Raw genomic sequence first — 18,395 nt, forward strand, 5'->3', positions numbered from 1 at the left:
GACCAGAGAGATAGCATGGAGGTAGGGCATTTGCCTTGCATCCAGAAGGATGGTGGTTCGAATCCCAGCATCCCATATGGTCCCCAGAGTCTGCCAGGAGTGATTTCTGAGCATAGAGCCAGGAGTAATCCCTGAGCACTGCCGGATGTGACACCAAAAAACAAAAAAACAAAAGAAAATACCTGTCCCAAAGACAGGCAGGGGGTGAGGGAGGAGGGAAATGTGGGTCATTGTTGGCCAAAAAATTGTAGTGATGAAGAAGGAAGTGTACATTTTTTGACTGAAATCCAACTACAAACATGTTTGTAACCATGGTGTTTAAATAAAGAAATTATTAAAAATAATAAAGAGGTGTAATATTTATTATGCCAGAATATTTAAAGATTTACTAAGCTGGTTGGTGCTATTTAGGCTTTCTATGTTCTTATTTTCATATTTTGACTCTATTGGTTATCTACATTTCAACCTAGAATGAATTATTTTATTTAGTAACACAGTGTTAGATCAGTAAGTAGATAGATTGAGCGATAAATATGGTGTCAACAGATAAAAAAATAATATATACAATGACAGTTATTTATTTTATTTTATAGCTTCTCTCTCGGAAAAGAATCCTGGTACAATCAGAATATTTTCCAATGAAGTAACTGCCCTCTTTAATATACAATCTGATGAAAATGAGTATGTTGGATTTAATGTTACATACACTGCATTTAACAGCAGCGATCTTAATAGTAAGTAGCTCTTTTTAAATTAACCTTTGGATCTTTACATGATTTAATATAATTAATTAAATTTTAAAGTAATAGAGTCAATTGTTTTAGAAAAATAAGTTGTTTCAGGGAGATAGGAAGGTTTTCAGCCATACTGACAGAAACAGAACTTATTTCTGGTTCTGTGCTCATGGATCACACCTGACAAAGTTCAGAGAAACTTCTATCATTTCTGGGATACTTTTGTAATTCCTGGAATCAAACACATGTTTAGGAAAGTGTCTCACCTATAGTATTAACTCATTAAATCCTTTATTCTCAAATAACAAGCCTTTATGTATGCATCTCTCCATTTAAGAGAAATAAGGAAATTTTTTTCTAATTGAATTCTTTAGATGTTCTTCAAAGAATGAGCATTTGAAAATATCATAAATCAACCAAATGAATTAGAATTTTCTATAAGGCAAGTAAAGTAGAAGCATAATAAAATTAATTCTAAAAATGTTTCTCAACAACTTAACTTGAATGAACTATTAAACTTAGTGAGAAATGAAGAGGAAAAATATAGGTGTAAATTATCAAATGTAAAACAAATAAAAGACTAGACAGAACAAGACTATTCTCTTGTAAATGGCATTATAAACCATAAGAAACATTAACTTAATAAAATCAGCAATGAAGTTCTGAGTCTTTTTTAAAACAGAATGAAATAAGTTAATTAATAATTATTTCATGAGTACCTCTTAATTATCATATAAAATGTCAAAATATTTTTTTAGAATATTTCTAATACAATTATCTCAACTAATTTATATTGTGAATTAAATTTGAAGTGTTTTCTTTCTTTTCTTTTTGAATTACAGACTATGAGAAAATTAATTGTAATTTTGAAGATGGCTTTTGTTTCTGGATCCAGGATCTAAATGATGATAATGAGTGGGAAAGGATTCAAGGCCACACCTTTCCTCCAACAACTGGACCAAATTTTGACCATACTTTTGGCAACATTTCAGGTATAATTTATATTCAATTCATAAATAAAAAGGTGGTAAATACTTTAATTTTTTTATAATTAAAAGCAGACACTATAATATTAGAACAGTCTTTTCAAATTTTCCTGTTTAATAATTATGGACTGATAAATGCATTAAAAGGAAAACTGTTCTTAAATAAGCACGTATATGCAAACATTTCTCCACTGCATATTCACCAGTTATTTTTTTTTTTTTGGTTTTTTGGTCACACCCTGCAGCGCTCAGGGGTTATTCCTGGCTCCATGCTCAGAAATTGCTCCTGGCAGGCACAGGGGACCATATGGGACACGGGGATTTGAACTGATGACCTTCTGCATGAAAGGCAAACGCCTTACCTCCATGCTATCTCTCCAGCCCCCATATTCACCAGTTATTTAAAAGTTATTTGAGGGCATTAAAGAAAAATATTTTTTGATCCTTACCTAGGTTTGCCACTTGTTAACTAGATTAAGTTAAGGTAATTAGCTTTTAGACTTTTGTTTACTTGGCCTTAATTTAAATATCTTTTCTAGTGAATAAATATACGAGTGATATTTTTGTTTCTCTTATGTTCTAGAAGACCTGCTGAATTTTATTATTAACAATATCAGTTTTTAAGATACTTAGCAAAATTTTTAAATTTTAATAAGTGTATAATAAGTGGTGATTTTGAATATTATTCACTATATACATTTATCAAATATTTACAGAATTTATTCTTTCCTTGGCTTATTTTCTTTTTTGGGGGCCTTTTTTCTCATTTTCTTTTATTTTTTTATATTAATAATTTTTATTTTGACCAAAGTAGTTTATAAATCATTCACAGTAGTATTTCAGATACATAGTGACATTGAATTAGGGCATTCCCAGCACCAATATTGTCTTCCCTCCTCCCCTGTTCCCAGCATTCATCTTTTATCACCTCTCCTTTGCCCCCTCCCCACAGGCTGCTAGAATAAGTGGTCCCTTCTGTGTCTAGCCTGTTGTAGATTGGGTATCATTTCTGTTGTAGTTCACTTTGGATTTGGTGTTTAAATCTGATCTTTTTTTTTTACTTCTACTCAATGTTCATACGATTTTTTGGTCTTGGTGCTCTCCATTATTTCCCCCTCAATTTGTGAGGCCGAACAAGATGGTTAAGTTACGTGTTTCTGTTTGAAGGTAAGAGGGGAAAAAAGAAAGGAAAAAAAGGGGGGGGGCAAAAATTCAAACAATCAAAAAATGAGCGGAGTTCTTCTAGAGACTTTTCTTTAAGAAAAAAAGGAAAAAAGGAAGGAAAACATAAAAGTAATACAATAAAAATCAAACCCAAAATTAAACAAAACAAAAACAAACAAACAAAATATATGTAGGAGTATAGCATATAGGAGTATACTATATATACTATATACTATATAGTATAATTGAGCTCGACGTAGAGCTAGATTTAGTTCTTCAGAGAAGCTTGCTTCGTCTGTACAAGTCATTTAAAACAACTTTAATAAATTGTCACAGTCTGGTAAGTTTAAGAATTTGTTTCTCACATTTGATGTCTGGTAGTCTGAGGTTGGATACCAGCAGATTCTTGAATAAGCCTTCTTCCTGGGTCTCAGGCACTTGCTCTTCATTACATCTTTATATAGGGGGGAGAGAGGGAGAGAGAGAGATAGTGAGAGAGAGGAGAGAGGGAGAGAGAGGGAGAGAGAGAGAAGAGAGAAAGAGGAGAGAGATGGGAAATAAGAGGGAAGGAAAGAGCCAATGAGAGACAAGGAGGGGGATATGGACTAGGACAGTGAGAGAGATATGAGGAGAGAAAAGGGAAAGGAGGAGAAATGGTGAATGGGGAAAAGAGGGAAAGGGAAGAAGGGATAAGTGAGGTTAGAGACAGAGGAGGAAAGGTACATGAGAGGTAGAAGAAGGAATCTGACTTTTCCTATTAAACTGGTTAATTAATCCCATCATGAGTATTCCACTCTTGAGTTACATACCTTCTGAAGCTCCATCTCTAAACACTATCACATTGAGACATTGAGAATTATGATTTCAACACAAAAGTTTTAAGGTTACATAGTCATCATTCCATACTGAAGAACTATGGAGAAGCTGATTCTAAAATGTGGTACAAAGGAAAGTGATGAAACTTTTAAGCACATTATTTATTTGAAAGTTATATTATTTAGTTTCTAATAAAAGAATTACTATTGGAGTAATAGTTTTGATTACAAAGTCCTAAACTGTGGAGGTAGATTCTCCTTCTTTAAATAAGTTTTCTAGAGAAAACTTATATATATACATATATATATAAGTTTATATATATGTATATATATACTGATAACAATCCACCTTTGATCAGCATAATTTGTAAAAAAATAAATGTGGCTACTGTAGTCTATTTGATTTTTATCTCTGAATTTTTTTTTTTTAGTTTTTTTTTTTTTTAGTTTTTGGGTCACACCCGGCGGTGCTCAGGGGTTACTCCCGGCTGTCTGCTCAGAAATAGCTCCTGACAGGCACGGGGAACCATATGGGACACCGGGATTCAAACCAACCACCTTAGGTCCTGGATCGGCTGCTTGCAAGGCAAACGCCGCTGTGCTATCTCTCCGGGCCCCAATCTCTCTGAATTTTTATTCACACTTTTATTCTCATAATTTTTCAGCTCAAATTAAATACACTAATAACTTCTCTGTGAAAAAAATTAGTTTTTTTCTTTTTACAAAATACATATCCTAGGAAGAAAGTTAAAAAAAATAAAGTATAACAAGTAATTTTTTTGAGGATTGTGTTAAATGTTAATGAACTCAGGGTAAACAAAATCTTTGGTAAGGCAATGAATGAATTCATGAGAAGAGTGGTATTGCAAATAATTAAAAAACACATTTTATTAATTTCTATATCTACAATAATATAGAATTTTAGAATACAACTTTGCCCCTTTATTTATAAAAGACTCATTACAATAACCATCCCAGTTTTAGAGCCTATCTATTAATTTTTTGTCTTTCTTTATCTTTTCTCTGGCAATTCTCTTCTTTCTTTATTTTATCAGGTACTAATTATTTTGATTTTCAATGCTTATTTGATTTAGTTCTTTATCTTCAACTCATGAGTAAAATTATTTTCTAATTTTCTTTTACTTATTGATTTAATTTACATAAATAATTTGAAGTCTCATTCATGTTATTAAGAAAAGCATAATTTCGTGCTGGAGAGATAGCTTGGAGGTATAGTGTTTGCCTTGCATGCAGAAGGATGATGGTTTGAATCCTGGCATCTCATTTGATCCCATAAGTCTGCCAGGAGCGACTTCTGAGTGTAGAACCAGGAGTGACCCCTGAGCACTGCTGGGTGTGACCCAAACAACAAAGAAAAGAAAAGAAAAAAAGCATAATTTCATATTATATAGTAGTGAGTGAAATGACCACTCATCTGGTTATTTTCCAGTTGACACATAGGTCAATTTCATGTTTTGTTTGCTGTGAATAATTTTGTTTTGAACTTACAAATGCTCATATTTATTTTAATCATATAATTATCTGCTTCAGATAAATATCCATTTTAGTTATGTTTTTGTTTGTTTGTTTGTTTGTTTTGTGCCATACCTGTTCGTTCTTAGGGCTTATCGCTATCTTTTCAAGTAGGAGAATCCCTAGATAACTCAAGACAGTAGGTGGCAGGATCAGCTGTGTGCAAAGCAAGTGCCTAATCCATTGTAGTAAATCTTTCCAGATACTTTTAATTTTTATATATTTAGATGTTTTGATGCTGTTTTCCATGGACAGTGCAACAACTGACATTCCCAAGCACATTGTACAAGAGTTTCCTTTTCATCAGTATTTTTCATTTTTTTATTTATAAGTTATTTGATGTGTATTTTTACAACAATCAGAAAATTTAATAATTTTAGGCACTTATCTTTCAGTACATCTTTTGGAGAAGTGTTCATTTAGGTCCTTTTTTAACTTGGTGATTGGCTTGTTTCATTTCACTATTGAGTTGTGTAAGTTCTTCATACATATATTATTTACATATATTCTTTTTATATCATTACAAATATTTTTCAATTAGTAGTTTGCCTTTTATTACTTTTTGATAGTTGATTTTTCATTACACAATCTTCTTAAATTGGTGTCAATTTTTTTGTTATCATTGAAACTGGATTTAATTTAAAAGAGTTCTGTGATCCAGTTCCTGGAGAGCACAACAAATATGTAACTTAATTTTATGGCTATAGGTCTATATGTCTGTGTGTGGTTTAAAAAGTAATCTTGTTGGAATGTGGCTGCCCAATTTTTTAAATAAATTTTAATTTATTTGATTTTAATTTTTAATTTTTTGAAAATGTTTGCAAATTAAAATTAAATAATCAGGTTGTCTCATTAGAAAGTTATTTCTTTGATCAAACGTAAAGGAAAATAGGGAATACATATATTTATTTATGTATTGATTATTTAAGAAAAAAGCATAATTTTTTAAATTAATATGCCTAATTGAGTTAAATAAAGAAGAGTACATTTGTTTTGAACTTACAAATGCTTCTTACAAAACTTTCTATAAATTTTATTTTTATATGAATTAGAAGATATATTATATGTTACTGATATAATTTTAACAATCAGAAGAATATAGTTTATTAGGGTTAAATCAGGGATACAGATTAAAATCTATTATCTACCCAGCAAGTGGTCAGGTGACTTTTATATCTATGGAGCTGTTGAAATTCAGAATGAGATTTTGAATACAATCTAAAAATAAGTCAACAAGATATTGTTAAATTAGTTACCAGACTAAACTTACAGACAAAATAAAAATAATGTACTCTATATAGATGATCAATCCCATTAAGCCAAAATAATTCGGTATTGAAAATTACAGCATGCATAATTTTATATATCACTCACCTTATTTGAATGGATAATTTCCCAGGGCCTGATTCTCTATGGTTATTGAATGATCTGCACAGCTAATGACTAACACTTTAGTGGTAACCATTAGTGCTCTAAAGAAGCTTGGCCTAAAATAATGACATAATTTCAGCACTTTTTTCTCTTTCAATATTAAAGAATAATGTCTCTATCACACTTGGATAAGAGTAGTTAAAGTGCAGAAAGCATTCATATCTATTGACAATGACAGATACCTTTTATGTAGTTGAAATCTTTGATGCTCAAATTATCATTTTTCTGCTTTCATGTCATCATTACCAGGCATAAAATAATTCCGCTGATATTTGAAGAATATCAGAGCAGTATAGGTGAAAATTTTTTCTGCTTGCCAACAGATTAAAAAATGAAAAAAATAAGATGAAACTGACCAAAGTACAGCAGGTTGAATGCCAGGTGGAGATTTTAAATAGTTGGGTCGGAAATGGAGTCTCAAGAGAAAGTTGTGTAGCGGGAGTTATTTAAAATTAGACCAGTCAGAGCAGTTCAGAGCTCACCAGAGGCAGCAGGGTAATAAGAACTGATGATAAGGCTTAATAGGTCTTCTTCAACTCTCATAGCGGTAATTTCATAATCTACCAGTCATCCGCCTCTCCAGGGGCATTTTACTTTCAACCTTCTTTTTCATGTGTCAGAACACCCTACCTCTGAAATGGAAGAGAATTAAATCCCTCCTGCTGTTCCTCTAATCCATGCAGGGCTTTTTCGTTCTTCACCTTCACTCTAAATGACAGGAAAATCTAAATGAAACAGAAAAACTTTGAATTAACTTCACCTTGGAAAATATCTAAGCCCCATAACTTTTTGAGTCCTTCTGAAGGACTCTCCTGGTGGAGCACAGGCTCCTATAACTCTGTGCTGTGAATGCTTTTGGAGTTTCTCTGTACCTGTTAGCCTCAAAGGAAATTGGTAGAAACGGTGGTATTGATGCTGGAGAGCATCTTAGCAGGTTTAGAAGTGTCCCTTTTGTTCAGAACTTTCAGGTAAAATGAGGTTAGTAATATGTGAAAACTTCAAAAATGTTGGGGTCATGAAAGGGTAAGACAGTGCAAAGAAACGTTTTTCTTTGTTGGCTATTTCCAATGAAATCATAATGTTTTTTTAACATTCGAGGGTTAGTATAGTATAATATAGTAGTAAGGATTATTATATAAAGAAACGCTAAAACCGTAACTACATTTAAATTTGAGCTCTATTCTCCCATTCTCTTTCTCTCTGTCTCTGTCTCTGTCTCTGTGTCTCTGTCTCTCTCTGTCTCTGTCTCTTGTCTCTGTCTCTCACTCTCTCTCTCTCTCTCTCTCTCTTCCCCCATCTGTAAAGCATTATGATAATTGAACCTAACAATAAAGTTTTTTTTGTATAAACACAAAATGGTTACATTATGAGGAAGGGACTAGAAAATTGTGTGTACTTCAGAATTGCTACAGAAATGTTAGAAATTATAACTATTTTATTTTTATGATACAAATGTATTCATTACAAACGAATTGGTGTAGTGTGGGCTTGAAAAGTATGCTGGTGAAGAAAATCGTTAGATTGCTCAATTTACAAGAATATAATTTGCTATTTTAGATACCTCCATTTAATAGAACAATTTTCTAAAATAAGTGTAATTTAGTATTTTAAAGAAATATTATTTTCATTTCTGTTTTTCTCTAATTCTGTACTTTTGAAAATAGCATTATTTATGCTGACATAGTGACAGAAACTGGAACTAGATTTTAATTTGAAATTGGAAATTTCAGCAAGATTATATTAAAATTAATACTTAAATTTATTAATACTAAAATAATAAAGACTAAAGTTTTGAAATAAATTTATAAAACATGATGTAATTTATATTCTCTTTTCAAAAGTATATCTAGCTTTTCAGTAAATTTTATCATTTCTCTAGTTATCTTTCTATTAACATGTATCTGAAACTTTTTCTATTCAATTGGTTTGGATGTTACATTTAATACATAGAAAAACAAAAAATATAAGATAATCTAATAAGATTTAAAAAACTTTTTATAATAAAATGTTAAATTAAAAGAGAGCTTCCAAAAGAGATTCAATGTGTTGTTAAATGAACAAATTTTATTCCATTTTATGAATTTTAGTTTAACTCTAAAGTTTCTTCCAAGTTTTCAAAGACATTTCCAGAAAGCTGAAGGTTTTCTAAAAATCATCAGGGTGTGTGTGTGTTTGATTTGTTTTGTTTCGTTTTGTTTTTTTTTGCTTTTTGGGTCACACCCTATGATGCTCAGGGGTTACTCCTGGTTATGCACTCAGAAATCTCTCCAGGCAGACTAGGGGACCATATGTGTCGCCAGGAAATCAAACCAAGGTCTGTGCAAGCCAAATGCCAATCGCTGTGCTATCGCTCCGGCCCCTAAAATCATCAATTTTTATATAAAAATGAAACACAGTTAATCTAGATAAGGAATTAAAAAATAAATCTTCTCTGCCTTAAAATTGTACAAAGTTAAATTTGCTACTTTCGAATGTGATAATTCTAGCTGTAACTATTATGTGCTAAACAAATGTCAAGTAACCCTATGGGCAAAATTGTATACAATCTAGGGAAAGTTAAATAGTTGGGCTATGTATATTTATGTAAATATTTATATTTTAATCATTTCTATTTATAAAAATTCATTTTTATTTTAAAAACTAATATATTAGTGATTTAGAAATAATATATAATGAGGGGTCCTGAGCAATAGCACAGCAGACCAGGGACAGATCCAGGTTATATCCCGGCGTCCTTTTTGGTCCCACAGCCTGCCAGGCGCGATTTCTAAGCTCAGAGCCAGGAGTAATATATATATATATATATATATATATATATATATATATATATATATATATATATATATATATATGTATGTATATATATATGTATATATGTATATATATATACACACACATATATAAGAAAAATAATTTTACATTATATATATAAAATGTAAATTCTTTTTCTGATTTTCATAATAGGCTATTATGTCAAATTAGCAATATTTTAAAATTTGCACTCATGCAAATTTCACTAGGTACTAGTCAAGTCACAGAACTTTATTTTTATGAAAAATAAATCAGTCATAATAATACATTTATTAAGCAAAAACAAAAATATGCTGTTCCATTAGCAAAAAATAAATGGAAAGTATTTCAAATTTAAACCAATCAACAATGACTTTGTCCACATATAAATGGGAGTATGACAGATATTTATATAATTGTAGCTACCTAGAAATATTTTAATAGAATAATGTTCAAATAATTATGCCTGCTTTTCAGTGATATTTTATTTCTTTCCTATATAAATATAAGGTCAATTTAAAAGGTACTTGAATTGGACATTTCTTGAGTGAAAACTGAAACTTTTCATCTAAACTAACTTTTAAATTATTCTTTCTGTAAATAAATATATGAGTTTGAATTTCAGAAAAATGTTTCCTATATAAATTTGTATTGAAAAATTTAAAGATGATATTTGGTGTCAAACAAAAGATGCTATTTGGTGTCAAACAAATGCTAAATTTTAAGTTTATAAATATCTTTAATAAGACATATTTTATATAATATTTAATTGACATTATTTCTATATTATATAAACTTTCTGTTTCCATTTATGATATCTAGCTTGCAAAAAATAAGAATAGAAAAATAAAATATACTAAAAAATATTCAAATATTCTCACTTCAACAATTTTTGCTATACTCCAAATTACTCAAATCATTGGTTGGAATAATGAATTATTGACCTGAAAGCCTTTATGTAAGTGACTTGAGCTACTTATGAAGCTTTTATGTGAATTAGCATAATTCCTGCTCCTCTATGATTTGATCAGTTATTATCAAAGGAATCGGAAGGTAAAAAATCACTATAAAAACTGCTAAATTGTGATTTATAGGTACGCAGTAATGTCAGTAAAATAAAGAGAAAGGTGGCCTTTGAATCTCTTAAGTTTCTCTAAATTAATATGTAAGAATTTGCATACACCAGTAGTTAGCATAACATTATTTTCAAATATCTTCATGTACTAATTGTATCTTAAGGAATAAATTAATAAAAACATCCAGTAAATTGAGTTTTAAATGGGATTTGGAGATAATTTAATTAATAGGTAGTATTAATTCAATTTTAACAGTGTTCCAGTTCAAGGATCTTTGTAAAAGACTGAATTAGAAATGAGTTTCATCAATAACTATTTGTGTTTTATCTTTATTTAAACACCGTGATTAAAAATATGATTGTAGTTGTATGATTTCAGTCATGTAAAGAAAACCCCCCTTCACCAGTGCATGTCCCATCAATGTCCCAAATCTCCCTCCTCCCCACCCCACCCCCACCTGTACTCGAGACATGCTTTCTACTTCCCTCATACATTCACATTGTTAGGATATTTCTCAACGTAGTTATTTCTCTTAACAGCTCTCATCACTCTTTGTGGTGAGCTTCATGTCGTGAACTGCACCTTCCAGCCCTCATCTCTTTTGTCTCTGAGAATTATTGCAAAAATGTCTTTCATTTTTCTGAAAACCCATAGATGAGTGAGACTATTCTGCATCTCTCTCTCTCCCTCTGACTTATTTCACTCAGTATAATAGATTCCATGTACATCCATGTATAAGACTTCATCTTATTTGTGATGGCAGAGTCAATAGCTTCTGAATTTGAGACTACTCTCCTTTTCACTCTATTAAATGTATTCCTTTTATTCTTTTAATTCTTTATTATTAAGATTTATTATTAAGATACTGCCTATGAGTAATATATCTCACATGATAAAATGTGTATATGTAAATGAAGTAAAAAGTTTCTTTCTTGTTCCAGGATATTACATTTCCACCCCAACTGGACCAGGAGGGAGAAGAGAAAGAGTAGCACTTCTTAGTCTCCCTTTAGAGCCTACTTCAGAGCCAGTCTGCCTTAGCTTCTGGTATGTTGTAGACCAATGTTTCTCAATCTTTTCCCAACATGACCCTCTTCCAATGTGATTTCCTTCCTATACCACTTGGCACCTTAGTTTCATGCCATGCTCCTCCATTTATATAATTTTCACTGTGACCCTTTGTATTATTCTTATGATCACAATAGGCCAGACTCTTGGATTAAATTATATATAGACATGTACCATTTTCTGCTTATATCATATGCAACATTGTTATCTCATGTTGTCATGATTAGATATCTTAATAGAAATCCCAAATTTTAATGAATTTATCATTGACTTTCATTTAATAAGGTAACAAAATTCTGCAAAATTTCCTAATGTTTATCAGATCCCTCACTCAAGAAAAAGGAGTTATTCAAAAGATACAAAAGGGTATAGAAAAAAACCTTGAACTGCATTTTTGAGTGTTATAAGAATCCAATAATTCTTTGTTTATTTTTAAACTAGGTATTGTATGTTTGGTATTAATGTATATAAATTAAGTATTAATATCAGCAATGACCGAAACTTGGAGAAGACTATTTTTCAAAAGGAAGGAAATTATGGAGAAAATTGGAATTATGGACAAGTAACATTAAATGAAACAGTGAAATTTAAGGTTGGCAAGTGCTTTGTAATTTATAACCATTCATTTGTTTTCCAAAAATGGTGTTACAAATTTATACCCTATAAGTTCTGGTAAATGTTTTTTCTGAAGATTATTAAGTTGCTTTCTATATTTCCTAAAATACCTTATTTTTTAAATCTTTGAATGCCTTTATTTTCCTTTACTTATTGGTTTATTAAAAACACATAGTAATAAAAAAGTTAATTGAATTACTTCTTTTTATAAGTCTGTGGTATATTACCAATTTCTTTTTTTTTTATTTATTCAACAATTGTTTATTAAACATGGCCATGGGCTTGGCAGTTTCCTGTTCCAGAGGGAGAAAATATGGGTGAGGCATAAAGGAGTTTATAGTTTTTTTTTTTACTTTTTTTTTTGGAGTTTATAATTTCTTTTTTTTTTAATATATATAATTTTTATTTTGATCATAGTGTCTTACATATTGTTGACAATAACATTTTAGGTACATATTTACATAAAATCAGGGGGGATTCCCATCACCAATTTGTCCTCCCTACACCTCCGTTTTTGTCCTACCTCCCATTTCCTCTTCCCTCACCCCCAGGGTGGCTAGAATATGTGGTCCCCTCTGTATCCAACCCACTACTTAGTAGTCTTGCCCCTGTTTGGTCTTAATGCCTCCCTTATCTCCCCCTCTAACTGTAGGCAGGACTAGCTAATTCAAGTTGCCTGATTTTGCCTGAAAAAGAGAAGATAAATAAACTGGGGTAAGAGTCTAATACTCCAAAAATGGATGGAATCCTTCTAGAGGCTCTCATCATCGATTTGGGAGATGAAGGAAACTACCCGCAAAAGCTAACCATAATTTTCTTGTCACCTGCATACTTATTTTTAACTTTCACAAATATCACTCATGCCATCCTTAGACCTAAGTAATCATACTTTTTGATTAGAACATTCACAACTACTGGTACTCACTTTTCCATTCTGATTGAATCTCTATACTTTTCCTTTGAAAACAAATTATATGAATTGTATCATTGAAAATTCTCTGATTATTTATTTCACATTAGGGTGAATAAATTTTTCAGATAACACTTAATGTGTTCTTTTCCTAAAGGTGTTCTCAATTAAAATATAGGCTAATATACCCTAATAGTTTGGCCAAATTAACAATGTTTTAATTGGCTAATTTCAGAATAGAGAGAGTATTAATTTTTAGAAGATGTTTAATTGGACAGATAATGTCAATGGTGGAAGTTTCATTACTTTCCTATGACTTGGTCTATGACAGAGCATATTTTTTTCCTTCTTGCTTTTCCCTATATTCTTTTATCAACCTTTCTTGTAATATGTCACTGTTTTGATATTATTGAGGAAACGGTATAAAATAAAAGTCAAAGAGACAAAGAATTGAGATATTATATATTACATTATAATATAAATATTATATTATATAGTGACCAAACCTAACTCAATTCACTCCATATTTTTGTTAAAGTATATAAATATTGACACCAGTTTTTCAGCTTGTAAAATCTTGAACAAATCATGTTAATGGCTAAAATTTGGCTGGTTATGTATGAAAGTAAGTAAAATTCATCCTTATTTTAAGTAGTATTTATTATAACATAGGTATTGATTGTCATGTAATATGTCTGAAAAAATGAAATGAAACAATATATGCATGTGTCCGAAATAGCAATTACGTACGATATATTTCATTTATTTCTTAACTTTTACAAACAACCTAAAAAAATCAATCTAAAACTCTTCACTAAATTTTAATGTATTTTATCTAACCAATGGGTATGTCGTGCACATCTTGGTATTTACTTCTGGGCATCAACTTTATAGAGGTTCAGCAGAGCCCTAAGTAAACTTTGTCCAGTATACATGTTGATCCTGAGTGAACATGTCATGCTCATATTTTCTATTCTCTCCTTTTTCTTACAATTAAGTTCTCTGCATTTTTATGATGCAGACCTGCATTTCTTGTAGAGTTGAAGGAGGAAGTTGGGAGAAATTTTCTCTCTCCTCCAGATGGCATGTATGCATGACAGAATAAAATTAAGCATGATATGAGAGTGAGAGAAAGAAGAAAAGCTGTGAAAATAATGCCAACAACAAAAGGAAAACACAAGTAAATATTTTGACTGATATGGATACATAATAAGAAATTAGGGTGCATAGAAAGTTACTCTAAAAATTTTTTGAAAACATGTTGTACCAGTAATTCCCTGCATATTTGGAGATGACAATGTTTGTTTCCAGAGAATATTGGACCACAAAATTAAGGGAAGTCAGTGCAGATTAAAGTGGAATGATTTCATATACGTTTTTGAATTTCAGCTTTCAATTAATGCTATTAAAAACCAAATTCTGAGTGATATAGCATTGGATGACATTAGTCTAACTCATGGAATTTGCAATATGAGTCTCTATCCAGAACCAACCTTGGTCCCAACTCCTCCACCAGAGCTGCCTAGTAAGTAACTTTATCATGCATTTTACAAAGTAAATAGTATTATTTTATCACATCGATTTCTTATTAGTTATTTGCTTAAAATGATGCTAAAATATCATTAACTAGAATAAAGTAAATACATTATTAAAAATCCACAAAAATAATTTAGAACTCTTTTAAGTAAAGTTATCACTCTAATAAGCTCATTTGTGTAAAGAAAAACATATTTCCTTTTTTCCATTTTTTCCATTTTTTAATACAAGCTAATTTTGAATTGACAATGTGGAAATACATTAATCTTGCTTTGTGTTCTGTTTTTGAGCCACACTCTACTTTGCTCAAAGCATACTTTTTGTTTTGTATTCAAGGATCATTTTTGGAAGACTTAGGGAACCATATAGAGTGGCCCTAGGAATGAAACCAGATAGATCTCATGTAAGGATTAATTGTGATGGTGTTGGGGGAACTCTGTGCTGTGCTGGGGATCAAAATAGCCCACTTCATATAAGGCAAGGTCTTACCCAGGAATAATTCCTGTGTACTCTCCAGCCTGCCCTCTAAAGAAAGATTAAAATTTATCAATACTAAGAAAAATAAAGCAAAAGGATTCAAGTGCCATGTTTCTTTTATAGTAATATTATCATAAAATTATGTAAGAAGTATTTTTGATAATTTTTTAATATACTTTGCTTCACCAATTAATGACATGCTTAAAAGTCATATAAATAAAAGTACTAAATGTGACCTAATATTTTTTCTTTTTATTTTAAATGTACTTTTCTTTCTTTACTACAAAGGTTTTGACCAGCCAAAATGTTTATATCAACTTAAATCTTAGAAATTATGATGAATAGAGAAAATTTTAATGTGTATGGAATAGTTTGGGCTGTGTAGCATGGCTAAAAGTATTACATTTTGTTTTAATATATGTACCATATTATGTTATTATATTATGTTATTATGTCCCATATATGTTACTGGCCTATTGCATGAAACATCTGCATTAATAATTACAAACATTAATGTCACTTCTAGATTCATAAATAGATCACATAAGTACCAATATTAATGATGATTTTTTATTCTAATAGTATAATATTTGATGTTTGTATTCATAATCTTTTTGGCCAGAGTATTTCTCTTCCCATAATCCATGATCAAGGAGATTGATTCATAAATGAAAGTAATAATTTCCTGAACCAAATATTTTAAGGTTATTACCTAAAACAAATAAGTATCTAAAAATTAAATGAGATTACTTTGTACAAATTATTTCTAGTTATTAAATATTAAAAATAAATTCTTTTATTAAAATGCCTATCTAAACTAAATAGACTTCTCATGTCAGTCAGGAAGAGAGAAAGGAACTGTATATGTCAAGAGACCATATACCTCTGCATATTTTAACCACAAGGAAATAATAATGCAAGAATAACCCACCTGATTTTAAAATATAAACTTGAAATTGTCTAGAGCATATTTGTTCCAGTTACCAAATGGTCCACTCAGGGCAATATTTAGCACGGTAGAAAATGTTAATTACCATCAAATGCATTCTGAACAATTTCATTCTAATACCATTTGCCATTGGTTCAGTGACATTCTTATTTGAACAGAGCTTTTTTGGTTCCAAGTCATTGATTTGTTTAAGCAGAAATAAAAGGAAACTATGGTTGACTAGCCTTTCTTTGGCTCCCAGAAAGCATTTAAATAAGAAAATAATTCTACTCTAGCAACTGAATAGCAAAGGTTAGTTTTCTCCTTTGTTTCTAGGAATCCAAGAATGCCTACTTTAGAGAAGCATATGTTCAGTTTTCATTAACTTGATGTTATTGGTTGCCCCGTGGCATTTGGCACAAATAATTTAACTATGTAATAGTACTTATAAATAATATTAAGTAATTATCTTATAACACAAATATTATATGAACTTGGATAAAATTTTATTTATGACAGTATACCTACTACATAGAATAGAAATACATATAAACAAACATAATCCAACCTACATTCATAGAACTAGCTTATTTTGGAAGTTGTTAAAGTTAAATAGAACAAAGGGACAACCTCTAAATTTGATTATTATTATTATTATCAGTATTTGTACATTTTTGTATTATTTGACCCTAACTTTTTTTGTTTTCCAAACAATAAAATTAAGTCAATTTTTAAAGTGCTATAGATGTGATTGCACATAAAGCAAAATAGACTAATTTTAGCTCCTCATATAGAAATGGCTGTTATCCACCTCTGTTATAACAAATAGTCATATTCAAAAAGACAAAAAGACCTGATGGGTTTTAAATAATTAACATTATTTTATATTCAATTCCTTAGCATGTTTTATATTAAACATATGACCCTCCAAAAAAAGATTGAATTTTGTTCTTCACCCCATATTCAGACTTCTGAAAATATATTATGTGCTAAAAAAATGTTATCTATTTGTTTCACCAAGAGGAAAGTGTATTTAACTTTCTGTTTCTTGAAGAGAAAATGATAATGGTATTTTAAAATAAGCACCAAAAATGAAAAAAATAACTATCATTAACCCCGCAGGCTTGCTGGTCTTGATTAAATTTGTAGTTTTAATTATAATCCCTGTAATTACATTTTTTATTAGTTTTATCAATGTTTGAAGAAAATATCAGATGGCATGTAGATAAACTTAAATGAATTCTGTGTATGTAAAAGTTAAGGAAACACACAGGTCCCTTTTCACTGTGAAATCTTGGCAAGATAGTCACATAATGTAGATTAGTAATAGCATCAAAAAAATAGTAACTGTAGAAGCACACACAATTCTCTCAGCCTTTTCATCAATTGTTTTCACTGGAAAAACCTGTCTTTGTTCAGCACTCTCTTTAGAAAGAGTCACCATCGGGGCTGAAGAGATAGTACAGTGAGTCAGGCATTTGTTTGCCTTTCATAGAATAGATAGTGGGTGTTGCATTAAATATTATTTATAGAGTCCTTGGTGGTGTCTTGTGGGGTTTGATGGATGGATGTGCCTGCAGCCCCTTTATGCAAGCAGGTCTGAGGGTATTAGGATAAGGGCAAGAAAATGATCCACAGCAGTCAGTAGAAGTCAGGAGACATACACCTTTATTTAGGGCCTAACTGTCATGTGCATATCTCACATGGCTTCTAAGCTAAGAAGCCTATTTCCTGCTCCTGCATCTATCCTATCTCTCATCTCTTCATGCTGTATCTTCCTTGCTCAGCCTCTCTCTCATCCCTCAGGCAACCCCTTTTCTACCAACCATAGACCCCTCCCAGATGTGGCCTGGTCTAACTACTAGATAAGATTAGCATTTGTCTTTGGGAGGGGTAGCATTGGATTCAATATCTAGCACCACAAATGGTCCCATGAGTACTACCAGGAGTGATCCCTGAGTAGTAAGCCAGAAGTAAGCCCTGAATACCGTCAGATGTGGTCCCAAAACATAAGAAAAAAAGTATCTCCTTTAGCACTCAATGTACACAACATACTTCTGTCTAGATCTAGCTATCATTGACCAGATGGTGGAAAATATTCAAAGTTTAATCAACCCAGTATGAGATATAACATATAATGGAATGATCTTGAATTGAATTTAAATATTGATTTTGACACTATGTAAATAAGTAATTTTAATAAGTAATTAAATATTTCAATCCTCAAATTGTCTATAAAAATGGAAATAATTACTTAATTCATTAAAATGCATTAATTTAATTATTTAATAAAATAATGTGTCAGGGGAATGCTACAAATTATTATTACATA

The 18,395-nt window shown here is 30.8% G+C and overlaps 1 protein-coding gene across 1 annotated transcript in view; it reads left to right on the forward strand.

Annotated features, from left to right (window-relative positions):
* The window catches only part of TMPRSS15 (transmembrane serine protease 15), a 123,330-nt gene that overhangs the window by 35,641 nt on the left and 69,294 nt on the right, over window positions 1-18,395 (forward strand). The window contains exons 10-14 of the mRNA XM_049785724.1: window positions 594-734; window positions 1,577-1,726; window positions 11,471-11,576; window positions 12,039-12,189; window positions 14,512-14,647. Coding sequence (XP_049641681.1) covers window positions 594-734; window positions 1,577-1,726; window positions 11,471-11,576; window positions 12,039-12,189; window positions 14,512-14,647 — 684 coding nt within the window. The remainder of the gene's footprint in view (window positions 1-593; window positions 735-1,576; window positions 1,727-11,470; window positions 11,577-12,038; window positions 12,190-14,511; window positions 14,648-18,395) is intronic.

This window comes from Suncus etruscus, chromosome 13 (genome assembly GCF_024139225.1).
Source record: "Suncus etruscus isolate mSunEtr1 chromosome 13, mSunEtr1.pri.cur, whole genome shotgun sequence".
Lineage (NCBI taxonomy): Eukaryota > Metazoa > Chordata > Mammalia > Eulipotyphla > Soricidae > Suncus > Suncus etruscus.